Here is a 27,212-nt window from a genome sequence, read left to right as displayed (position 1 = left end):
ACTTGCAGAAAGCTGTGTTACCTATGTCTGCTGAAGAGAAGAGAGCCCTCTGTGATATGAAATCCGAGAATGCTACAGTGGTCCTCCCCGCCTACAGAAATTCCTTGAAAATAGTTGGTCCATAAAAGAGCTTGCACAGCATCTATAAAAATATATTACAAAATAGGAGGAATTAGCAGTAAAATTTATTGACAAGTGATATTCACCAAAAAATTATTTTCCTGGGACATATGAAAATTATGAATACATATTTCAACATGGACCAAAAACTTTATGATCCAGTTGCTTCTTTGAAGTAAAACCATGTACAAAAAAATCAAAGCAAAAACTCAGGGAAGAAATGATGAGGCAATGAGAAGAAATACGATATGAGCTGGTAGAACTCAGGAAGTAAGTAGAAGAAAGAAAAATTGTCATGGAGGAAAACAACTTGGAGAAGGCATTGTAGAAAACATGTACAGTAAGATATACAGAAGAGAGAACAGAAAAAAATTAAAATAATTGAAATATGAATTAAAGAGTATAAAAGGATTCAAAAGAAGATAGGAAAAGGAGACCCAAAACAAAAGCATTATCAAGAAAGAAATGATAAAACAACCAAAAAACCCCAAGATGTAATTAAACAAGTCTTGCCTTAAATTATTGTGATCCACACAGTCAAAGGCTTTGGCATAGTCAATAAAGCAGAAATAGATGTTTTTCGGAACTCTCTTGCTTTTTCCATGATCCAGCGGATGTTGGCAATTTGATCTCTGGTTCCTCTGCCTTTTCTAAAACCAGCTTGAACATCAGGAAGTTCACGGTTCACGTATTGCTGAAGCCTGGCTTGGTGAATTTTGAGCATTACTTTACTAGCATGTGAGATGAGTGCAATTGTGCGGTAGTTTGAGCATTCTTTGGCATTGCCTTTCTTTGGGATTGGAATGAAAACTGACCTTTTCCAGTCCTGTGGCCACTGCTGAGTTTTCCACATTTGCTGGCATATTGAGTGCAGCACTTTCACAGCATCATCTTTCAGGATTTGAAAGAGCTCAACTGGAATTCCATCCCCTCCACTAGCTTTGTTCGTAGTGATACTTTCTAAGGCCCACTTGACTTCACATTCCAGGATGTCTGGCTCTAGGTCAGTGATCACACCATCGTGATTATCTGGGTCGTGAAGATCTTTTTGTACAGTTCTTCTGTGTATTCTTGCCACCTCTTCTTAATATCTTCTGCTTCTGTTAGTTCCATACGATTTCTGTCCTTTATTGAGCCCATCTTTGCAGGAAATGTTCCCTTGGTATCTCTAATTTTCTTGAAAAGATCTCTAGTCTTTCCCATTCTCTTGTTTTCCAAAAAATTGGCTTAAAGCTCAACATTCAGAAAACGAAGATCATGGCATTTGGTCCCATCACTCATTGGAATAGATGGAGAAACAGTGGAAACAGTGTCAGACTTTATTTTTTTGGGCTCCAAAATCACTGCAGATGGTGACCGCAGCCATGAAATTAAAAGATGCTTACTTCTTGGAAGGAAAGTTATGACCCACCTAGATAGCATATTCAAAAGCAGAGACATTACTTTGCCAACAAAGGTCCGTCTAGTCAAGGTTATGGTTTTTCCTGTGGTCATGTATGGATGTGAGAGTTGGACTGTGAAGAAAGCTGAGCGCTGAAGAATTGATGCTTTTGAACTGTGGTGTTGGAGAAGACTCTTGAGAGTCCCTTGGACTGCAAGGAGATCCAACCAGTCCATTCTGAAGGAGATCAGCCCTGGGATTTCTTTGGAAGGAATGATGCTAAAGCTGAAACTCCAGTACTTTGGCCACCTGATGTGAAGAGTTGACTCATTGGAAAAGACTGATGCTGGGAGGGATTGGGGGCAGGAGGAGAAGGGGACGACAGAGGATGAGATGGCTGAATGGCATCACTGACTCGATGGACGTGAGTCTCAGTGAACTCCGGGAGTTGGTGATGGACAGGGAGGCCTGGAGTGCTGCGATTCATGGGGTTGCAAAGAGTCGGACACGACTGAGCGACTGAACTGAACTGAACACAGTCAATAGGATAGATTTTTGATTCATATATAGTGCAATCAACTAAATTCTCTTCCAAGCTCATATGTTGAGCCATTAAACCCCAGCATGGCTATATTTGGAGACAAGGCCTTTAGGAGGTTTAGTTCAGTTCAGTCGCTCAGTTCTGGCTACTCTTTGCGATTCCATGGACCACAGCATGCCAGGCCTCCCTGTCCATCACCAACTACTGGAGTTTACTCAAACTTGTGTCCATTGAGTCGGTGATGCCATCCAAGCATCTCATCCTCTGTCATCCTCTTCTCCTCCTGCCTTCAATCTTTCCCAGCATCAGGGTCTTTTCAAATGAGTCAACTCTTTGTATCATGTGGCCAAAGTATTGGAGTTTCAGCTTTAACATCAGCCCTTCCAATGAACACTCAGAACTGATCTCCTTTAGGATGGACTGGTTTGATCTCCTTGCAGTCCAAGGGACTCTCAAGAGTCTTGTCCAATGCCACAGTTCAAAAGCATCAATTCTTCGGTGCTCAGCTTTCTTTATAGTCCAACTCTCACATCCATACATGACTACTGGAAAAACCATAGCCTTGACTAGATGGTCCTTTGTTGGCAAAGTAATGTCTCTGCTTTTTAATATGCTGTCTAGAGTAATAACTTTCTTTCCAAGGAGTAAGTGTCTTTTAATTTCATGGCTGCAGTTACCATCTGCAGTGATTTTTGAGCCCCCCAAAATAAAGTCAGCCACTGTTTCCCCATCTATTTGCCATGAAGTGATGGGACCAGATGCCATGATCTTAGTTTTCTGAATGTTGAGCTTAAAGCCAAGTTTTTCACTCTCTTCTTTCACTTGCATCAAGAAGCTCTTTTGTTGTTCTTCACTTTCTACCATAAGAGTGATGTCATCTGTATAGCTGACGTTATTGATATTTCTCCCAGCATTCTTGATTCCAGTTTGTGCTTCTTCCAGCCCAGCATTTCTCATGATGTACTCTGCATATAAGTTAAATAAGCAGGGCGACAATATACAGCCTTGACGTACTCCTTTTCCTATTTGGAACCAGTCTGTTGTTCCATGTCCAGTTCGAACTGTTGCTTCCTGACCTGCATATAGGTTTCTCAAGAGGCAGGTCAGGTGGTATGGTATGCCCATCTCTTTCAGAATTTTCCACAGTTTGTTGTGATCCACACAGTCAAAGGCTTTGGCATAGTTAATAAAGCAGAAATAGATGTTTTTCTGGAACTCTCTTGCTTTTTTGATGATCCAGTGGATGTTGGCAATTTGATCTCTGGTTCTTCTGCCTTTTCTAAAACCAGCTTGAACATCTGGAAGTTCACTGTTCATGTATTTCTGAATCCTGGCTTGGAGAATTTAGGAGGTAATTAAAATTAAATGAGGTCATATGGGTGGGGCCCTAAAACAATAAGATGGGTGGCCTTACAAGAAGAGAAAGAGGAAAATCTTTCTCTCTTCTACACTCAAAGGCAAGACCCCAGACAAGCCTCACTAGAAACTGAAATATGCCAGAATCTTGATCTTGAACTTTTCTAAACTCCAGAAGTGTGAGAAAATGAATTTCTGTTGTTTAAGCCACCCAATGTATGGTGTTTTGTTATGATAGTCTGAGTGGAATAGTACACATACCTAACATTTTAAAATTAGAGACTGCATGATTTTTTTCACCCAAATGCCCCTTGGATTGGCATAAAAGAATATGGGATTGGCTCCATATTTTTGTCCACAGAGTAATTTTTATGACTTAAAAAAGTAGAAATAGTATGGACACTATTAATGTAACATATTAAAGTGGGAAAATAACAAAAAGAGAGAAGGCAGCATTTCTACCTTTAGGTAAAACAGCAACAACCCAAAACCTTGAACAACTTTTCAGTTAAGGAGGAAAGTACAAACAAAAAGTTGTGAAGCAGATAAAAGATAATAATTAAAAAGACAGCATGGGATACACCCATTGTTCATTGTAGCACTATTTACAATAGCTAGAATATGGAAGCAACCTAGATGTCCATCAATAGATGAATGGATAAAGAAGTTGTGGTACATACACACAATGAAATATTACTCAGCTATAAAAAGAATGCATTTGAGTCAGTTCTGATGAGATGGATGAACCTAGAACCTATTATACAGAGTGAAGTGAGTCAGAAAGAGAGAGATAAATATCGTATTTTAACACATACATATGGAATCTAGAAGAATGGTACTGAAGAACTTATTTAGAGGGCAGCAATGAAGCAGACATAGAGAATAGACTTATGCACATGAGGAGAGGGGAGGAGAGGGTGAGATGTATGGAAAGAGTAACATAGAAACTTACATTACCATATGTAAAATAAATAGCCAATGGGAATTTGCTATATGGCTCAGAAAACTCAAACAGGGGCTCTGTATCCACCTAGAGGGGTGGGTTGGGGAGGGAGATGGGAGGAAGTTTCAAAAGGGAGCGGATATAGGTATACTTATGGCTGATTCATGTTGAGATTTGACAGAAAACACCAAAATTCTGTAAAGCAATTACCCTTCAATAAAAAAATAAAAAAAAAATAACATGGGATACAGTTAAATTTTTACCAAGGATATGACTGAGCGACTTCACTTTCACTTTTCACTTTCATGCATTGGAGAAGGAAATGGCAACCCACTCCAGTGTTCTTGCCTGGAGAATCCCAGGGATGGGGGAGCCTGGTGGGCTGGGTCTATGGGGTCGCACAGAGTTGGACACGACTGAAGTGACTTAGCAGCATAGTGACTTAAATATTAATATCAATAAAACTAGTATTAATGAAAATAAAGTATGAAGTGTTTGATTAAAAAAAAATCAGAAAAGAAACAGCAAAGTGAACCAAGGTACAAAGGAAAGGAAAAAAATTTAAAAATTGAAGACAACAGCAAAATAAAACCCTCTAGAAAATAGACAAAATATATAACAGACAAAACTAAAAGCTGATTTTCTGAAGGAAAAAAAAACACACACACACAAAAACTGAACCTACCAGTCATGTTTTTCAAAAAATAAAGGGCAAAAAATACAGGCATAAATAACCCAGATCCCAAGGTAATTCAAAGGATCATAGGAAATGAATTTATTTGATTCTAAGAAGACAACTTTTAAAACATAGACAAAATAGATGATTTTCAACTAGTATAATTTGTCAAAACATACATAGATGAGACTATAAAATGTAAATAAGCTGAACTTCATAGGAAAACATAAGGGAACTTGGCAAATGCTTCCTTTCCCAATTTACTGAACATGATAGTTTCATAGGTGAAATCTATCAAGGCTATTAATAAGTAGAGATTCCAACTAAAAAAAATTGAAAATAAACTAAAAAAAATAAACTGAAAGTTTGAGGAAAGCTTCCAAATTCTCTTAATGAAGCAAACATTATGTCAATACCAACATTAGACAAAGAATGTTTAGAAATGAAAACTAAAGAACAGTCTCAGTTATAAATATTGATATAAAATGTTAAATAAAATATTAGCAAATAGAATCTAGCAGCATGCTAAAAAATATATTGAGTCCAAATGATATTTATTCTGAAAATGCAAGGATGATTCAACATTAGGAATTCTATGAATATAGTTTATTATATAAATATTATAAAAAGAAAATATTAGATCATCAAATCTTTAGGTCTATAAAGTCATTTGACATCAGAAGCTTTCTTATTAAAAGCACTCAATATCATAAGAATATCCCAGCCCAAAGCCAGTATCAGGTTTAAGCAGGGACAAAATATCTCTAAGTGAGGAAGAAGACAAAGAATTTCACTACCATTAATTAACGCTGTAATTTGGTACTTTCTCCCCTCTTCCAACGTTCTTGCCTGGAGAATCCCAGGGACGGGGGAGCCTGGTGGGCTGCCGTCTATGGGGTCACACAGAGTCGGACATGACTGAAGCGACTTAGCAGCAGCAGCAGCATGTAACAGAAAAGAAAAAAAAGTAATAAAAAGTGAAAAAAGAAAAATCTATGACAATATGTTGGTATATCTAGAAAAGGCTAGAGCAAAAAAATTCAGTGAGTGGGTGCTAACATACACTTCTTTATTAAAATGGATTACTGTATAGCACAGGGAATCTTGCTAAATGTTATGTGTTAACCTGGATGGGAGAGGAGTCTGGGGAAGAAAAGATACATGTATATGTATGGCTGAGTCCCTTTGCTGTCCACCTATAACTATCACAAGCATTGTTAACTGGCTATACTCCAACACAAAATAAAAAGTAAAAAAAATGAATATGCACACATTAATAGCTTTCATATATACACAGAACATTGTCAGATGCTAGTATAGAATAAAATATTACATTTTGTATTTGCAACAAAAAGATTTTCAAATACCTAGTAAGATTTCTACTTTTTGGAAGATATTGTAGGTGTGCTTTTCCCTCTTCCTATCATTGAATCTAAGGAAGCACTCTGATTTTACATACAAAACACCAGAAAGCTCTGAAAATTGGAGTGAAGAGGGTATCTGCCTAAATCTCTGACCCAGTGAACAGCCTAGTGGTAGGAGCTCTGGGTTTTCTTTTTTCTTCCAACTTGGAGCTAAGAACCTGGTAACCCCAAGATGTAAGATAAAGCCCCACAGAAGCCCACACTCTCCTGTTAAAGGATAAAGAAATGCACAACCAAGCAAGACAGAAAACTTTTAGACAGTAACCTCTCTACTCCAGCCAGTTGTCGTACAGAACTGTGTCCTTTTCCCACCTTCGCAATACCGGCAAAGGCAGAGAGAAGACCCTAGATTTCCAAACTCACCAGGCTGAAATGAGCACCTCTCTTGGCTGTGGTGGGGTGGGCATATGTGTTCAGTTGTTCAGTCAAGGCCACAGAGGGAGCTGGGACTTCCAGCCCCCCGGAGTTTATTCTTCCACCTCCCTGCTGGGATGGTATCAGAGGAAGCCTGCAGGAGAGTCAGGACTTTAATATCCATCCAGTGATAGTTTGGGTCAGGTGGGAAGCCTAATCCTAGTTTGCTGAAAATGCATGTTGAATTTTGTCAAATGCTTTTTCTGCACCTACTGATATGACATGATTTTTCTTCTTTAGCCTGTTGATGTGAGGGATGGCATAAACTGGTTTCTGAATGCTGAACCAACCTTGGCTACTTGGAATAAATCCCACTTAGTTATGGTGTATATATATCTTGTTGGATTCAATTTGCTAATATTTTATTGAGGATTTTTATGTCTATGCTCAGAAGAGTTATTGATCAGTAGTTTTATTTTATTATAATGTTGTTGTTGTTGTTCAGTTCTCAGTCGTGTCTGACTCTTTGCCACCCCATGGACTGCAGCATGCCAGGCCTCCCTGTCTTTCACTATCTGCCAGAGTTTGCTCAAACTCATGTCCATCGAATTGGTGATGCCATCCAACCATCTCATCCTCTGTCGCCCTCTTCTCCTCCTGCCTTCAATCTTTCCTAGCATTAGGGTCTTTTCCAATGAGTTGGCTTTTTCTATCAGGTAGCCAAAGTATTGGACCTTCAGCATCAGTCCTTCCAGTGAGCATTCAGGACTAATTTCCTTTAGGATTGACTGGTTTGATCTCCTTGCAGTCCAAGGGACTCTCAAGAATCTTCCCCAGCACCACAATCTGATTTTGGTATTAGGATAGTGCTGGCCTCATAAGACAGTCTCTTCTGCTTTTATTTTCTACAAAAGATGGTAGAGAATTGGTATAATTTTTTCCTTCAGTGTTTGGTAGAATTCACCTGTGAAACCATCAGGACCTGGCACTTTCTGTTTTGGAAAGCAATTAATTATTGATTCAATTTATTTAAGATACATAGGTATGCCTGTTCAGAAAATCTGTTTCAACTCATGTGAGTTTTTGTAGATTGTGTCTTTCAAGAAATTGGTCCATTTCAACTAAGAATAACCAAAGCTCAATAAAAGAAAAGCAAGAAGGGAGACCAGAGCTATCACCTAAAAAATAGACCATATTTCTCAAGGTGTTAAACATTATGACACTGGAAAATGAATAGGCAGATCAATGCTATGAAATCAAGAAATGGACTCCTTATGTATGATAAAGGTTTAATCTCAATCAATGTGGAAAAGATGGACTATAAAGGAAATGATATTGGAGTAGGTGAATATCCTAGTATATTTCACAATACTTGGCATGAAAATTGGAAAATTGCTAAAGTCAGTCTCAAAAGTGAAACACATAATAATAATAAAAAGAAAACATGGAGAATAGTATTTAGCCTTGGAGTGGAAAAGTCCTTTGTAGCTGACACAAGATGAAAAAGCCATCAAATATTTGTAAACAAATCTAATTTGTACACAGATTAAGATACAATATTTTGCATGGCAAAAATGCTGTAAGTAAAAAATACAAATGACAAACTGAGAATAATATTTGCAAATGACATCACTGATAAGTGGTTAACTTCTCAAATATAGAATTTCTATAAACTCTAAGTAAGAAAAAGAGCAACAAACCAAAACAGGCAAAGAAGGAGACTGGAAGTTCACAGAAGATGACTGATGACTTTCAAATAACTCTTACACGTAGGCAGTGATGTGCAATCTCATTCATAGAAGGAAAAACAGAAGTAAAAAACAGAGATCCAATCGTATTCTATAATATTGGCAGAAATCTAAAAATTTGATAACACAAGATAATGGTGAGGCAGTGGAGGAAACAGACATTCATGACTGGTGGGAATGCAAATTAGTGCAATTAGAGACTGGAAAGTATATATCAAACTTACAAATGTATTTACCCTGTCACCCAGAAATTCCATGTCTCAGCATGTATCCTGTAGATATGCTCAAGTACGTTTGAAATGACACATGTACAAGATTATTCACAACAGAGTTATTTATAATAGCAAAAACACAGAAACATCTTAATGCCATCAGCAAGGAACTGATTAGTCATGCTCTATATCTATAATAGAACATTGTGTTATCTATCTCTAAGGTAGAGAGGTCCCTGGTATACATTATCAGGGGAAAAATTTTGACATATACAAATATATACACACATATACATATCATCAGTTCAGTTCAGTTCAGTTGCTCAGTCGTGTCTGACTCTTTGCGACCCCATGAGTCGCAGCACGCCAGGCCTCCCTGTCCATCACCATCTCCCAGAGTTCACTCAAACTCACGTCCATCGAGTCTGTGATGCCATCCAGCCATCTCATTCTCTGTTGTCCCCTTTTCCTCCTGCCCCTAATCCCTCCCAGCATCAGAGTCTTTTCCAATGAGTCAACTCTTCGCATGAGGTGGCCAAAGTACTGGAGTTTCAGCTTCAGCATCATTCCTTCCAAAGAACACCCAGGGCTGATCTCCTTCAGAATGGACTGGTTGGATCTCCTTGCAGTCCAAGGGACTCTCAAGAGTCTTCTCCAACACCACAGTTCAAAAGCATCAATTCTTCGGCACTCAGCTTTCTTCACAGTCCAACTCTCGCATCCATACATGACCACTGGAAAAACCATAGCCTTGACTAGACGGACCTTTGTTGGCAAAGTAATGTCTCTGCTGTTCAATATGCTATCTAGATTGGTCATAACTTTTCTTCCAAGGAGTAAGCGTCTTTTAATTTCATGGCTGCAGTCACCATCTGCAGTGATTTTGGAGCCCAAAAAGATAAAGTCTGACACTGTTTCCACTATTTCCCCATCTATTTCCCATGAAGTGATGGGACCAGATGCCATGATCTTCATTTTCTGAATGTTGAGCTTTAAGCCATGTACATATATGCATATATGTATACAGTAAGCTACCATTTATCTAAAGCACTACAAAAATAAAATATATAGGTGTGTGTGAATATATGTAGCTGTGTAGTATATACAATTTTTATATTCATATTAATTTAAAGATTATCTGGACATAGGAATATTAAACATAACACTGGCCAGACAGGGAACTGGATAAATGTGGTATGGGGGATGTAGAGATATGTTTTACCAAATGACATTTCATGTTTTTGGTGTTTGAACCAAATGAATATGTATCTAAAATAAATTTTAAAAATCTGCAAAATAGAACTAAAACAAACTATAGGGTGAACTTTACTCTTAGACAGTGGTGGCATTACAGCAGTGTTTCTCACCTGGTGTTCTGTGGAGCCTTACTGCTTAGGGTCCACTGAGAAATCTGAGCAATGTGGAGCTCTAGTATTTTCTTCACCTTTTTCAACAAAATAACACTGTCTGTTTCCCTTTGAAAGAACAGCACCAATGAGTTAAAAGGTATTTGAAAATACTGGACAATATAGAACACATCATAAGAGAATTTTACTTGCTGCTTCCGACATAAATTAGAAAACCTATATAGTGTGGGTGGTTTCCTAGATCAATTGATCTATTGTCGGAAACATAGAAAATGTTTTTAAATGTCCACCACGAACAAAAGTATCAGAACATGGTGTCTTCTGCATCTCTTAGGACATTTTCGGCTCAAGTATCAGAAACCCTGATGTAAGCTTAAATGATCTGGATAGTTGTTATTTCATCGAACAAGGAATACAGAGGAATCACTGACTTTAAGACTGTTTCAGGCGGTGGTTTAATGCTGCCACGCTTGGCTTCTGTCTGCCTGTTCTGCCATCCTCATGTTCAGCTACATCCTAAGACAGGTGACCCTCAGATCTCAAGGGAGCTGCCAACTTGTGGTCAGGATGACATACTTCCCTATTATGTCCAACTGAAGAGAGAGGCCTGCTCACCAACCGTGGGGACGTTAGCCCTGTGGTTGCAGTGAAGCAAGTTGCTGGCACGCGTGTTGGGTGTAATAATCCCAGATGGGTTGGTTCTGCATCACAGATTGGACAACATTCTTTGATTCTTAACCCTGAGTCAGTTTCTCCACTGCTCCACCAAAATATAAAACAGCTAATGTCCCCTTTTTAAAAAAATATTTTTCTTTATTTTCTTAGCTGTGCCAGGACTTTAGTTGCAGCACGTGGATCTTTGATCTTTGTCGTGGATCTTTAGTGGCAGCATTTGAACTCTTAGGTGCAACATGTGGGACCTAGTTCCCGGACCAGGAATGGAACCCACGCTTCCTGCATTAGGAGCATGGAGTCTTAGCTACTGGATGACCAGGGAGGTGCCTCACATTCTTTATGCCTAAATTCACCACAGTGGGCACACAAAGATAACATAAGCAGAATTAACAGAAGAATTTTATATGGAAGCAAATTTAAAATGTGTAACAGAGCTAATATCTATCATGTTTAATGGACTTTTACAAATTAGTAAAAACAAATAAACAAAAGAGACAATGTAATAGAAAAATAGATTAAAAATGAATAAGTAATTTACAGATGAACAAATACAAATTGCCAATAAATACATGAGAATATGCTCACATTGACTACTAGTGAGTAAAATATAAATGAAAGCAGTTATTAACTTTCCCTTTATACCTATCTGATTGTCAAAAACTAAAATGAGGATAATAATTTTAGGTAGGAAAGCAGGAAAAAGCGTATACTCATAAACTTCTGAAATGTGAATTGCTGTAGAGTTTTTTGGCAAGTAATCTAATAGTATCTCCTGAAATTAAAGCTGCAGTCTTATAGCCTACGGCAGCTCACACAATACGTAACTTCTGCCAATCCATGCAGGCTCCTGGAAAAAGCCAAGCCCTCCGGGTATAAGTTCTAAGGCAGAGGGGCAGGAAACCTAAGGGAACACCAAGATTAAGTGTCGGGGATATGATCCCACCACATGTGGTTTCACATGTGGGTTGAATGGTTGCCATATTGATTCAGTCTGCACATTTATGAACCCCTCTGCTCTATGTCTGGTATCCCACTCAGTTTTAGGGCTAGAGTAACAAAGAGAAACTGTCTTCTCTGCCCTGGTCCCGGGGAAGTGAGAATTTGGGCAAACGAATCATTTGGAGCAGGACAGAGCAAGGTCTGCCCTCTGCTTCGCTCACTGTCCAGGCTCCTCAGTGGTGCTGGGGGAGCTACTTTTCAGTTTCTTTCTCCCTGAACTATCTCCATTTTATCTGCAATTCTCTCCATCCCTTGGGTTTATATACTTAGGTCGAAGAATCGCCAGGATCCTGTCCCTCTTCCTGTTCCTACTCCGCACACATCTGCATAGACGCCCCTTGGTTTCTGTGAAGCGTTGCCCAGCCTGACTCCTCCAGAACACAGCCCAGGTGGGCTTTCCAGTTTTGTTCACACTGGATTTGGCCTCAGGTGTTTAAATTTAGTAAATCCCTTTAAGAATGAGATTCCTTTGTGCTGTCTTCTTATCTGCTTATCATGTTCACCAGCCCATCTTAAACATGCTTTTGAATTCCACCAGAAAAAAAAATCTAAAAATAACTTTAAAAATGCTTACTTCCCAGTAGATTCTCATCCTCAGTTACTTCCAATGACAAGATATCTTTTTAAAAGCATATATTTATCTCTATAGTCAGGCTGCTCATTAAAAATATCTGTTATCTCCACAGGCATATTGAACAGAGTAGGTGCTGACCTATGGGTTGGTACATTAGAGAAATAACTTCTTGTTATGTTTATAATTCCTCTTTACTCTGCAGGAATTTCAGAGAGGCATAGGGTCAAATCCCCTATTTTCTAGATGCAAATGAAGAAAGTAGGCTAGAAATTCAGCAGCAACTGAGTAAGCTGTGCCAGAGTAACTTTTCCAGATGTCTTTGGGCTTTGCAGTTGGTACTGTCTTTAGGGAATGGCTTGGACTTGATTTAACATTTTCTAAATTGGTTCACCCACCTTTGAGTCTAAAGGATGTATTGCTGCATGCTCCTTCAGATTAATGTACTGCCAGCAGGTCTGACGCTCCCATCTCAGGAAATTCATTAACACGTTGGGAAATCCGGAGACCAGGTGTGGCACGGAAAGGTTAATCTATCCTACTTCCTCCTTCATAGCAACTTCAGTGTGAATTATACTCAGGTCGTTTAAAGTGAACAAATGAAGGCAATATACCTTCCTTGTGCTTAAAGTGGGATTCACACGCTGCTGGAATTTTAAAAATAATTTTTATTTAGTTAGTTGTTTTCGGCTGCACTGAGTCTTCGTTGCTGCATGGGCTTTTCTCTCGTTGCAGTGAGCAGTGGCTGCTCTCTAGTTGTGGTGCTCAGGCTTCTCATCGCAGTGGCTTCTCTTCCTGTGGAGCGTGGGCGCTAGGGCCTGTGGTCTTCACTAGTTGTGGCGCACAGGCTCTTTAGTTGTGGTGCACGGGCTGAGTTGCTCTGTGGCATGTGGGATCTTCTTGAAGCAGGGATCAAACCCATGTCTCCTGCATTGGTAGGCAGATTCTTTACCACTGAGTCACTAGGGAAGCCCATGCCACTGGATTTGAGTTAAGATGCAAAGGCATTGTGTGTGTCTCACACACCCCATGGTTCCTAAATACCTCGAAATATTTGCGTCATGGTTTCCTGAACCATTTAAGTGTGTACTCTTTTGCTTCAATTCCCGAGTAAAGAGAAATCTGGAAGCATAACTCCAGAGATAAAGACTTTCCAGGCCATTCCAATGTGCACAGAGAAAATAACGCTCTGAACCTGAGAAGGAGAAATGGGCTTGCCTCGATGTATTTGTTTGGGGTAAATTTATTGCAGCACCCTGATTTTGTTTGGAGTTTTTGGCTGTCCTACTCCTCATTCCCTTAAGATTGTGACCACTTCCTTCTTGTTTTATTTTAGCACATTTTTCGTCTTCAACTGTCTCCTCCTACTCAAGAAATGGTGGTGGCTCTCTTGACCATGGGGTTCAATTGTTTCTTGCTTTCCCCATCAAAGTGAACCCTGGTTCACTACAGCTTGGAGCCCCCACTAATTTTAGCACTCACAAACACAGACCTACTGCCGAACAAATGGGAATTTATTTTCTCTCCCAGTTATCTGTTTCCTTCCACATCTCTTTCAAGCACCCTCTCCCCATACCTACCCTCCCATCCTAACCTTATTTCAGAGATTATCAGGTTTACTTTTTGATTTTACTGCTTCCCATTCAAATTTTGCCCGTAACACTACTTTACTATTACAGAATGAAATATTGTTTTCATTACTTTCCTACCCTAAATATGCATAGTAATAACACACTTGTGATGTATAGCAAGTCCTGTATTAAATACATGATAATACATAATAAGAATATATCATTTTAATGAAATATCTTATTTCCTCTATTGTTACTTACTGTAATTTGGTTTAATTCGGCTTGAGTAACCTTTTTGCCCACATGTAACTCTTAAAACATGTTCTTATGAACACTGCATATTAAAAAAGAAAGAAGAAAATAAGCCAGTCAGCATCAACTAAATATCAAGGTGAACATTAGGTCAGGTTCAAGTTTGGAGGAAAAAAAAAGAAAAGTACAAGGAAATTTAATGAAAAAATCTAATTGAGGAAATGTGCACAGCATCTTTGGCAAAATGTTTTCAACCAAGACAGAGCATTATCGGTGATCTCTGTCTGCTACTCATATATCCAAATTCTGTTACTGCAGAGATTAGGAGGAATAAAGGAATATTCAATGACCCAACAACCAGGGCCCATTATTTTTCAGTGTGAAGCTTTTGTCGTAGACATAGAAGCATCTGAGAAAAGACAGCTCAGCTCGACTACCTGGATAGGAGAGCTGGTTCCTTTTCTTCTCAACCTAATCATTAAAGTGAAAAATGCTCGTGTAGCAGAACAACTCCACAAGCCTGGCTTAACAGATTCTTTGTAAATTATACTAGCTCTTGAATACCATCCAGGTTCTTAATGATGATATTTCAAAGGTGACAAGCTTCAGTAGCAGGGAAAAGTTCATTGCAGCCTGGTGGTTGTGATTTCACCCTAATAACATCATTTGTACCTGGGCCTTTTAGCTATGGTCTAGTTTCTTTCATATTCTGGAAACTGGAGCTCTAATCATGTGGCCTGGGGAGACCTGGGGACAAGCCTTTGACAAAAGCTGAGGCCTAAGTGCTGGATCTCAAACTTTTGAGTGGCCAGCAACACTTTCCGGCTGGCTACATATAGCTGCTTAAGATGTCTGTAGTTTAAGCCCAGACAAAATTGCAGATGGAATTAAGGTTACTAATTAGTTGATCTTAAACTAGGGAGATTCTCCTGGATTATCTGATTGGGTCCAGTCAGCACCAGTCTCCTTAAAAGCAGAAGAGGGAGGCAGAAGAGGAGGTCAGAGTGGTGTGATATGAGAAGGACTTGACTCATTGCTGCTGACTTTGAAGATGGAATAAGAGACTAGAGCCAAGGAAAGCAGGTGGCTTCTAGAAGCTGGAAAAAGCAGGAAAGTGAATTCTCCTCTAGTATCTCCAGAAAGAAGCTCAGCCCTACTGATACCTTAGCTTTAGCCAAGTGAGGTCTATTTAGGAATTCTAACCAACATAACTGCAAGATAACAAATCTGTGTTGTTTTAGACTAAAAAACACGAAATTATATTAAAAATGCATTTGCTGAACCTCTCCACCAGAGTTTCTACTCTGGGGATGGATATGAGAATGTGCATTTCTAACAAGTTTCCAGATGGAGACGGTACCTCTGCTGGTATCTGTAGCTACATTTTAAGATTCAAGAAAAAAGAGGCTTCAACTAGTCTGAGGATTTCAGAGTGAAGGATCTCACAGAAGAGTGGTGACTGCTGGCTAAATAGCTAATTGCCACATCCAAGAAGAGTGAGGTTTCAGTGTTATCCTGGCCTAATATCATAGAAATTGTGTACCCTCCTCCTGCTGCACTCTTCTGCTATGTGAGTTTGGATTCATTTCTCTTTCCTATTCTGTGACTTTCCCTTCTTTTTCTAAATTATGACTTCTAACCTGTAGAAACTTGAATTTTAAACCTGACATCATGCAACATTAACTAGTTATATAGCCTCTAGCAATTTATTAGAATCCCCTGAACATCAATTTCACTATTGCTGAAATAATAATAATGCCTGTTTCTAATGTGATTGGGAAACTGTAAGAGCTGCTATGCCCTAAGGCCTTGTAACAGTACTAGGTGCATTGTAGTACACAGTAAATATTTGTCACTCTTGGTTTTTATTGCTTGAGAATATCTTTCTTCCCTCTTTCTCTTAGCATTCTGGCACTTTGCTTCCAAAAGAAGGAGCCTCTGCTTCTCCCCCTTTACTCATTTTTTCTTTCAGGCTCACTGAACTAGTTTGGTTTTCATGGAAAACTAGTGAACTAGTTGGTTTTCATGGAATTCAACACACTTTATCAGATCTAAGTTAAGCCCCTATCAGAGGCCCTATGAAGTTCAGAAGGGCTGACTCTCTTCTCCCTTGTAACTTGGCTTGAGCTTCCCCAAGATCATCTTATCAGGCTTTGTGGAAATTTACAGTTATTCACTGAAGGTATATAGCAGTTTGTGATGGGAATTATAACACAAGGGGGTCAAGTTTAAATTTCTTGCTAGATATGGTTTACCTAGGAGTCCAAAGGGAGTTGCCTAAGGATTCAAGCCATTTGCTAACCTGCTCCTCTGATCCAAGGTTTGTGCACCCCCCCCTTTTTTTTTTGAATTCCTTCTCATCTCTTGATAATCCTAACCCACCTGCCTGGGGTCTTCATGCCAAAACCCAAAGAAAATCAAGTACTTGAAAGTATTCCTTATCCCACATTCAAATAACCAAGATTCAGATCTAGGGTGTTTGGTCTGGACTCTGAGAGAAAGGGTCAATGGTGTCTAAGATCTTTTGCTGTTCACAGAAGAGGGATGGAGTGGAAGTGGGCATCCAGGGCTCTGCAGCTTGACTTGTGAGCATATCTGTTTCTTTAAAATTAAAGACATATGTTCACATCTCTCCCAAGAACAAGCATTTATTCTCCAGGACAATTCAATCTAACTCATATTGAAAACAGAAAATATATTCATATAGCCTCATAATTCTGAAGTAGGAAAGTTCTACTTCTATGAAACCAATGGGTTATATCAATGTTCTGAATAGTATATGCTTCTTCCCTGCTTCTGTTAGAGTGCCTCCTGGAATAAGACTTAGTCCCCATTACCTTTTAATGTCCTTTTCCTTATTTCACATTAAAAATGCCTGTTCTACACAATACTGTAAAGCAATTATCTTTCAATGAAAAAAAAAAAAAGCCCGTTCTACTAAGGGCTGAATTGAGTTCTTTGAAACTGCTTTTATTCTCATTAGTCTTTATCTGGGAATAGAGAGTCATTATTGCAGTTACAAAAATGTCTTCCTATCCTCAAATGAAGAGGTAAACTTACTGTGCGTACCTCATGATATTTTTTCCTTCTATCCTTGCCCCGTGACTGTCTTCATTGTTCTTGTCAGAATGATTATTTTTTAAATCAAATGTATTGAGCCATAATTTATAAACATATGTTTAAGTGAATAGTTGAACAAGTTTTGACAAACATATGCATCCATGTTACCACCACCCCACTCATGACATAGATTTCTGTTGTTCTAGAATGTTTTCTTGCGTCCCTTTGCAGTCAGTCACTCCACCTTTCTCTTGGCACCTATCATTGATTTTCTTTGACTAGAAACTGTTTTGCTTGTACTAGGACTTGTCTGATCTTTTCCATTAGTCATACATTTTAGAAAATCATCCATATTACTGCTTAAAGCAGTAATTAAAAAAAAACTGTTGACTATGACATCACCTTATGATCATCCAATGGTGTTTTTATCTATTCCCTTCTTGATGGACATTTGAGTTGTTTTCAGTTTGGGACTCTTACAAACAAAACTAATAGCATTTTTGAAATTTTTTTGGAGGTATACATATATATTTATTTCTCTTTGGGTAAATATCTAGAAGTGGAGCTGCCAAATCATGTGATAAATGTCTATATATATTTTAAAAATTTATTTATTTTTATTTATTTGTCTGTCCTGGGTCTTAGTCATGGCATGTGGGATCTTTGATCTTCACTGTGGCATGCAGGATCTTTTAGTTGCCACATGTGAACTCTTTTAATTGTGGCATATGAGATCTAGTTTCCTGACCAGGGATCAAACTCCGACCCTCTGCACTGGGAACGTGGAGCCTTAGCCACTGGACTACTGGAGAAGTCCTAATAAATGTACATTTGACTTCCTAAAAACTACCAAACTCTTTTCCAAAATGGTCAAAGTAGTTGTACCCACTAGGGATGTATGAAAATCAATTTGTTCCACATCTTTGTCAACACTTAGAATTTTCATACTTTTAAATTTGGTAACCCTAGAGCTTTCCTGATAGCTCAGGTGGTAAAGAATCTGCCTGTAATGCAGGAGACCCTGGTTCGATTCCTGGATCAGGAAGATCCCCTGGAGAAGGGATAGGCTACTCACTCCAGTATTCTTGGCCTTCCTGGTGGCTCAGATGGTAAAGAATCCACCTGCAATGTGGGACACCTGGATTTGATTCCTGGGTTGGGTAGATCCTCTGGAGGTGGGCATGGCAACTCACTCTAGTATTGTTGCCTGGAGAATCCCCATGGACAGAGGAGTCTGGTGGGCTACAGTCCATGGGGTCACAAAGAGTTGGACATGACTGAGTGACTAAGCACAGCATAGCAGCACAGCACCCTAGTAGTATCTCATTTTTGGCTCTAATGTGGATTACCATGATGACTAATGACTGTGCATCTTTTCATGTGCTTATTATATATGCTATATCTTCTCTTGTGGAATATGTATAAAAGACTCTTGTTCATATTTTATTTGTCTTTTATGCACATAAATTTTGTGAATATTTTATTCCAGTAGGACATGGCTTTTTAGTTTAACAATTTCTCTTGAAGATAAGAGGTTTTAAATTTCAATGATAACCAATTTATATCTGATTTTCATATATTGATCTTGTATCTTGTGATCTTGCTGAATTCCCTTAGTAATTTTAGTACTTTTTGGGGGTAGATTCCTTGGTATTTTCAACAAGATAAACATCATCTGACAATATAAACAGGTTTACTTGTTTTTAATCTTTATGACATTTATTTCTTTTCTTGTCTTATTGCACTGGCTGGAACTCCAGTATAACATTAAATAGAAACTGCAAGAGTGGATATTTTTCTTTTTAAAAATTTATTTTTATTGGCAGATAATTGCTTTTCAATATTGTGTTGGCTTCTGCCATACAACAACATGAATAAGCCACAAATACCAATATGTCCTCTCTCTCCTGAACCTCCCCCTGACTTCCCACCCCATCCCACTCCTCTAGGTTGTCACAGAGCACTGGGTTGAGCTCCCTGTGTCTGTACAGCAGCTTTCCACTAGCTAGCTATTTTACACATGGTAATGTATATATATCAGTTTGTCCCACCCTCTCCTACCCATACTATTTCCAAAGTCTGTTCTCTATGTTTGCATTGCTATTCCTACCCTGCAAATAGGTTCATTAGTATCATTTTTCTAGATTCTGTATATATATATATATGTTAATATACAAAATTTGATTTTCTCTTTTTGACTTCACTCTGTATAACAGGCTCTAGGTTCATCCACCTGACTAGAACTGACTCAAATGCATTCCTTTTATGGCTGAGTAATATTCCATTGTATATATCTACCACAACTTTATCCATTCATCTGTTGATGGACATCTAGGTTGTTTCCATGTCCTAGCTATTATAAATTGTGCTGCTATGAATGTTGGGCTACATATATCTTTTTTTCAGTTATGGTTTTCTCAGGATATATTTGCCCAGTAGTGGGATTGCTGGGTAATGTGGTAGTTTTACTTCTAGATTGTTAAAGGAATTTCCATTGTTCTCCATGGTGGCTGTACCAATTTACATTCATGCCAACAGTGCAAGAGGTTTCTTTTTCTCCACACTGTCTCCAGCATTTATTGTTTGTAGATTTTTTGATGATGGCCATTCTGATTGGTGTGATGTGATAGTAGTTTTGATTTGCATTTCTCTAATAAGATGCAAGAAACACCTGGAATAACAGGCAAATTTGGCCTTGGAGTACAGAATGAAGCAGGGCAAAGGCTAACAGACTTCTGCCAAGAGAACGCACAGGTTATAGCAAATACCCTCTCCCAATAACACAAGAGAAGACTCTACATATGGACATCACCAGATGGTCAACACCAAAATCAGATTGATTATATTCTTTGCAGCCAAAGATGGAGAAGCTCTATACAGTCAGCAAAAACAAGACTGGGAGCTGACTGTGGCTCAGATCATGAACTCCTTTTTGCCAAATTCAGACTGAAATTGAAGAAAGTGGGGAAACCACTAGACCATTCAGGCACGACCTAAATCAAATCCCTTATGACTATACAGTGGAAGTGAGAAATAGATTTAAGGGCCTAGATCTGACAGATAGAGTGCCTGATGAACTATGGAATGAGGTTCGTGACATTGTACAGGAGACAGGGATCAAGACCATTCCCATGGAAAAGAAATGCAAAAAAGCAAAATGGCTGTCTGGGGAGGCCTTACAAATAGCTGTGAAAAGAAGAGAAGCGAAAAGCAAAGGAGAAAAGGAAAGATATAAACATCTGAATGCAGAATTTCAAAGAATAGCAAGGAGAGATAAGAAAGCCTTCCTCAGTGATCAATGCAAAGAAATAGAGGAAAACAATAGAATGGGAAAGACTAGAGATCTCTTTAAGAAAATTAGAGATACCTAGGGAACATTTCATGCAAAATGGGCTCAGTAAAGGACAGAAATGGTAGGGACCTAACAGAAGCAGAAGATATTAAGAAGAGGTGGCAAGAATACACAGAAGAACTGTACAAAAAAGATCTTCATGAGCCAGATAATCACAAAGGTGTGATCACTCACACTCACCTAGAGCCAGACATCCTGGAATGTGAAGTCAGGTGGGCCTTAGGAAGCATCACTACGAACAAAGCTAGTGGAGGTGATGGAATTCCAGTTGAGCTATTTCAAATCCTGGAAGATGATGCAATGAAAGTGCTGCACTCAATATGCCAGCAAATTTGGAAAACTCAGCAGTGGCCACAGGACTGGAAAAGGTCAATTTTCATTCCAATCCCAAAGAAAGGCAATGCCAAAGCATGCTAAAGCTACTGCACGGTTACACTCATCTCACATGCTAGTAAAGTAATGCTCAAAATTCTCCAGGCCAGGCTTCAGCAATACGTAAACCATGAACTTCCAGATGTTCAAGTTTTAGAAATGTTTAGATGTTTCTAGTTTTAGAAAAGGCAGAGGAACCAGAGGTCAAATTGCCAACATCCACTGGATCATTGAAAAAGCAAGAGAGTTCCAGAAAAACATCTATTTCTGCTTTATTGACTATGCCAAAGCCTTTGACTGTGTGGATCACAATAAACTGTGGAAAATTCTGAAAGAGATGGGCATACCAGACCACCGGACCTGCCTCCTGAGAAATCTGTATGCAGGTCAGGAAGCAACAGTTAGAACTGGACATGGAACAACAGACTGGTTCCAAATAGGAAAAGGAGTACGTCAAGGCTGTATACTGTCACCCTACTTATTTAACTTAGATGCAGAGTACATCATGAGAAATGCTGGGCTGGAAGAAGCACAAGCTGGAATCAAGATTTCCAGGAGAAATATCAATAACCTCAGATATGCAGATGACACCACCCTTATGGCAGAAAGTGAAGAAAAACTAAAGAGCCTCTGGATGAAAGTGAAAGTGGAGAGTGAAAAAGTTGGCTTAAAGGTCAACATTCAGAAAACTAAGATCATGGCATCTGGTTCCATCACTTCATGGGAAATAGATGGGGAAACAGTGGCTGACTTTATTTTTCTGGGCTCCAAAATCACTGCAGATGGTGATTGCAGCCATGAAATTAAAAGACGCTTGCTTCTTGGAAGGAAAGTTATGACCAACCTAGATAGCATATTCAAAAGCAGAGACATCACTTTGTCAACAAAAGTCCGTCTAGTCAAGGCTATGGTTTTTCCAGTGGTCATGTATGAATGTTAGAGTTGAACTATAAAGAAAGCTGAACAGTGAAGAATTGATGCTTTTGAACTGTGGTGCTGGAGAAGACTCTTGAGAGTCCCTTGGGCTGAAAGGAGATCCAACCAGTCCATCCTGAAGGAAATCAGTCCTGGGTGTTCATTGGAAGGACTGATGTTGAAGCTGAAACTCCAATACTTTGGGCACCAGTTGTAAAGAGCTGACTCATTGGAAAAGACCCTGATGCTGGGAAAGATTGGGGGCAGGAGGAGAAGGGGACGACAGAAGATGAGATGGTTGGATTGTATCCCTGACTCAATGGACATGGGTTTAGGTGGACTCTGGGAGTTGGTGATGGACAGAGAGGCCTGGAGTGCTGCGGTCCATGGGGTCACAAAGAGTCAGACACAACTGAGCAACTGAACTGAACTGAATAAACAGCAACGTTGAACATCTTTTTATATATTTTTTGGCCATCTGTATGTCTTCTTTGGAGAAATGTTTGTTCAGGTCTTCCTCCCACTTTTTGATTGAGTTTTCCATTTTTCTGGTATTGAGCTGTATGAGCTGCTTGTATATTTTGGAAATTAATCCTTTGTCAGTTGTTTCATTTGCAATTATTTACGCCCATCCTGAGGGTTGCCTTTTCATCTTTTTTATCATTTCCTTTCTGTAAAAAGAACTTTTAAATTTAATTAGGTCCCACTTGTTTATTTTTGTTTCAAATCCATTACTCTAGGAGGTGGGTCAAAGAGGATTTGCTGTGACTTATGTCTACGAGTGTTTTGCCTATGTTTTCCTCTAAGAGTTTTATAGTTTCTGGCCTTACATTTCATTCTTTAATACATTTTGAGTTTATTTTGTGTACAGTGTTATGAAGTGTTCTGATTTCATTCTTTTCCCAGCACCATTTATTGAAGAGGCTGTCTTTTCTCTACTGAATATTCTTGCCTCCTTTATCAAAGATAAGGTACCCATAGGTGCATGATTTATCTCTGGGCTTTCTATCTTGTTTCATTGATGTATATTTCTGTTTTTGTGCCAGTACAATACTGTCTTGATTACTGTAGCTTTGTAGTATAGTCTGAAGTCAATAAGGTTGATTCCTACATTTTTCTTTCTCACCATTGCTTTGGTTATTCAGGGTCTTTTGTGTTTCCATACAAACTGTGAAATTTTTTGTTCTAATTTTGTGACAAATGCAGTTGGTAATTTGATAGGGATTGCATTGAACCTATAGATTGCTTTGGGTAGTATAGTCATTTTCACAATATTGATTCTTCCAGTCCAAGAACATAATATATGTCTCCATCTGTTTGCGTCATCTTTAATTTCTTTCATCTGTGTCTTATAGTTTTCTTTATATAGGTCTTTTGTCTCTTTAGGTAGGTTTATTCCTAGGTATTTTATTCTTTTTGTTGCAATGGTAAATGGGATTTTTTCCCCCTAATTTCTCTTTCTAATTTTTCACTGGTAGTGTATAGGAGTGCCATGGATTTCTGCAGATTACTTTTATATCTTGCAACTTTACTGTATTTGTTGGTTAGCTCTAGTAATTTTCTGGTGGCATTTTTAGGGTTTTCTATGTACAGTATCATGTCATCTGCAAATAGTGAGAGTTTTACTTCTTCTTTTCCAATCTGATTTCCTTTTATTTCTTTTTCTTCTCTGATTGCTGTGGCTAAGACTTCCAAAACTATATTGAATTATAGTGGTGAGAGTGGTCACCATTGCCTTGTTCCTGATCTGGAGGAAGAGTGGAGATTCTTGCCTTATTTCTGCTCTTAGTATTCAGTTTCTGATCTTTAAGTAGGTTAGCTGTAAGTATTTTATGTACACATTTTATCAAGTTAAGAAAAGTCCCTTCTATTTCTGGTTTTTATTATAAGTGTTTGAATTTTTCCAGTGCTTTTTCTCAAAGTACTGAGATATTAAATTGACTTTTTCTTTTGTTCTGTCGATATGATGAAATACACTGATCAGTTTCTAAATGTTTAAATAACTTTGCATTCATGGGATAAACCCTACTTAGTCATGAAGTGTTATCTTGGTACACAGTGCTGATTCTATTTGATATGATTCTGTTGAGAATTTTTGCATTTTTGTTCTTAATAAATAATAGTCTGTAATAATGTTTTCTTCTGATATCTTTGTCTGATTTTGTTATTTTTATGCTTCCTTCATAAAATGAATTGAAAAGCATTCCTTTCTTTAGTAAGTGAAAAATCTTGTGTAAAATTGTCACTATTTCCTTATTAAATATATGATAAAATTCACTAGTGAAACCATCTAGCTCTGGAGTTTTATTTATTGGAAAATTTTTTATTTTCCTTTCTAACTTAATATTATTAATAAATATATAAAAATTTGCCATTCTGCTTATTCTTGAGCTAACTTTGCTGGGATTTCTCTGGTGGCTCAGATGGTAAAGCGTCTGCCTACAATGCGGGAGACCTGGATTCGATCCCTGGGTCAGGAAGATCCTTTGGAGAAGGAAATGGCAACCCACTCCAGTATTCTTACCTGGAAAATCCTATGGATGGAACTAACGGTAAATAATACTTTTCAAAGAATATATCCATTTTCTCTAACTTATCAGGTTTACTGGCAAAAGTTGTTTATTTTGTTCATTTATTATCCTTTTATATTCAGTTCAGTTCAGTCGCTCAGTCATGTCTGACTCTGTGACCCCATGAATCGCAGCATGCCAGGCCTCCCTGTCCATCACCAACTCCCAGTCCACCCAAACCCATGTCCATTGAGTCGGTGATGCCATCCAACCATCTTATCCTCTGTCGTCCCTTTCTCCTCCTGCCCCCAATCTTTCCCAGCATCAGGGTCTTTTCCAATGAATCAGCTCTCTGCATCAGGTGACTAAAGTATTGGAGTTTCAGCTTCAACATGAGTCCTTCCAATGAACACTCAGGACTGATCTCCTTTAGGATGGACTGGTTGAATCTCCCTGCAGTCCAAGGGACTGTCAAGAGTCTTCTCCAACACCACAGTTCAAAAGCATCAGTTCTTTGGCGCTCAACTTTCTTCATAGTCCAACTCTCACATCTGTATATAACCATTGGAAAAACCATAGCCTTGACTAGATGGACCTTTGTTGGCAAAGTGATGGCCTCTGCTTTTTAATGTGCTATCTAGGTTGGTCATAACTTTCCTTCCAAGGAGTAAACCTTTTTCAATTTCATGGCTGCAGTCACATGGGGATCTATAGTGATATCTCATCTTTTATTATTGGCACTAAATTTTTTTCTTTTTTTCTTGACCAGTACTTATGGGTTTTATTAATTTTCTTAAGATTTTCGAAGACTCAAAAATGTTATTTTCTCTGTTGTTTGTATGTTTTTTATTTCATTGATTTCTATTGTTATATTTATTATGATCTTTCTAATTATTTTGGTTTAATTTGCTTTTATTTTTCTAGTTTACTAAAGCATAAATGTAAATCATTTATTTTAAACTTTATATTTCTAATATAGTCTTTTAAAACTATAAAGATTCTCTTATATAACATTTTAGCTTTATCCCACAAATTTTGAAGTGTTGTGTTTTTAGTATTATTTTATATAAAATATTTACTTTTAAAAAGTATTTTGTTTTATTTATTTATTTGGCTGTGCCAAGTCTTAGTAGTGGCATGTGGAATCTTTGTGGCATGCAGGATCTTTTAGTTGTGGCATGGGGTAGTCTTTAGTTGCAGCATGTGAACTCTTAGCTGTGACATGTGAGATCTAGTTCCCTGACCAGGAATTGAACCTGGGTCTCTTGCATTGGGAGCATCGAGTCTTAGCCACTGGACCACCAGGGAAGTCCCTGTAATGATTTCCTCCTTGATACATGGTTTATTTAGGGTTCTGTCACTTTCTTTCAAAATACTTTGAATTTTACTATATACAACTTGTTGATTTTGAATTTAATTACAATGTGGTCAGAGGGCATACTTTCAAGATTTCCAGGCTTGGGATTTACCAAGACTTATTTTGTGGGCTAACATATGGTCTATATCAGTGACCATTCCATGTGCACTTGAAAATAATTGTATGCTTTGCAGGTGCTGGAGTTATGTTTTATAAATGTCACTTAAGTCAAGTTAGCTGATTCTGTTGTTTGGCTTGTTGACAGCCTTTCTGAGTTTTTATTTATTAATATCAATTACTAAGACAAAGGTGTTAAATATCTACAAATATGATTTTGGATATTTTGATTTTTCTCTGTTATTCCATCAATTTTCCTCCCATATGTTTAGAAGCTGATTATTTAGGTGTTACACATGTTTAGGACTGATGTTTCTTACTGATAAATTTCCCTTTTTGTCATTATGACATATTCTCCCTTATCCCTAGTAATATTCTTGAAGTCTATGCCATTCTATAGGCACACAAACTTTTTTTTATACTTACTGGTTTCATGTTGTATATTTTTCTATCCTCTTACTTTCAGCCTGCCAGTGTCTTTATATGTAAAAAATATTTTTTGTAGGGTGCATGTCATTTGATCTTGCTCTTTCAGTCTGAAAATTTCTCTACTCAGTGTGTTTAGTGTATTTACATTTAATGTTATTTTTGATATAGATGAGTTTAAGTCTTACTATTTGTTCTCCATTTTTGTTCTGGCAATCCTTTCCTACCAAATTTTGGTTCATCAGATTTTTCTTTGTATTCCAATTTATAGACTATAAATTTGGGAATGTAATTTTAGAATAGAACTTTTTTGGTATTCTAACTTATGTGCTCTATTGGCTTTACAAGTCCTTTACTATCTTCCAGAGTTTGCTCAAACTCAAGTGCATTGAGTCAGTGATGCCCTCCAAACTTTCTTATCCTCTGTCACCCCCTTCTCCTCTTGCTCTCATCTTTCCTAGTATCAGGGTCTTTTCGAATGAGTTGGCTCTTCACATCAGGTCGCCAAAATGTTGGAGCTTCAGCATCAGTCCTTCCAATGAATATTAAAAACTGATTTCCTTTAGGATTGACTGATTTGATCTCTTTGTAGTCCAAGGGACTTTCAGCAGTCTTCTCCAGCACCACAGTTTGAAAGCATCAGTTATTTGGTGCTCAACCTTCTTTATGGCCCAACTCTCCCATCCATACATGACTAATGGAAAAACCATAGCTTTGACTAGACAAATCTCTGTTGGCAAAGTGATGTCTCTGCTTTTTAATATGCTGTCTAGGTTTGTCATAGCTTTTCTTCCAAGGAGCAAATGTCTTTTAATTTCATGGCTACAGTCACCATCCGTGGCGATTTTGGAGCCCAAGAAAATGAAGTCTGTCACTGTTTCCATTTTTCTCCATCTATTTGCAATGAAGTATT

General features: G+C 38.2%; 1 protein-coding gene across 1 annotated transcript in view; it reads right to left on the bottom strand.

Annotated features, from left to right (window-relative positions):
• Positions 1–5,278: 5,278 nt before the first annotated feature.
• Positions 5,279–27,212, bottom strand: part of LOC129650951 (uncharacterized) — a 36,667-nt gene continuing 14,733 nt past the window's right edge. Inside the window, exons 2-5 of the mRNA XM_055579714.1 lie at positions 12,063–12,220; positions 10,123–10,230; positions 6,805–6,949; positions 5,279–5,944 (exon numbers count right to left, since the gene is read on the bottom strand). Coding sequence (XP_055435689.1) covers positions 5,684–5,944; positions 6,805–6,949; positions 10,123–10,230; positions 12,063–12,220 — 672 coding nt within the window. The 3' untranslated portion in view covers positions 5,279–5,683. The remainder of the gene's footprint in view (positions 5,945–6,804; positions 6,950–10,122; positions 10,231–12,062; positions 12,221–27,212) is intronic.

The sequence above is a fragment of the Bubalus kerabau genome, chromosome 4 (assembly GCF_029407905.1).
Source record: "Bubalus kerabau isolate K-KA32 ecotype Philippines breed swamp buffalo chromosome 4, PCC_UOA_SB_1v2, whole genome shotgun sequence".
In the NCBI taxonomy this organism is placed as follows: domain Eukaryota; kingdom Metazoa; phylum Chordata; class Mammalia; order Artiodactyla; family Bovidae; genus Bubalus; species Bubalus kerabau.
Note: the sequence above shows the minus strand (reverse complement) of the source record. Positions and strands in the feature narration are given on the sequence as shown.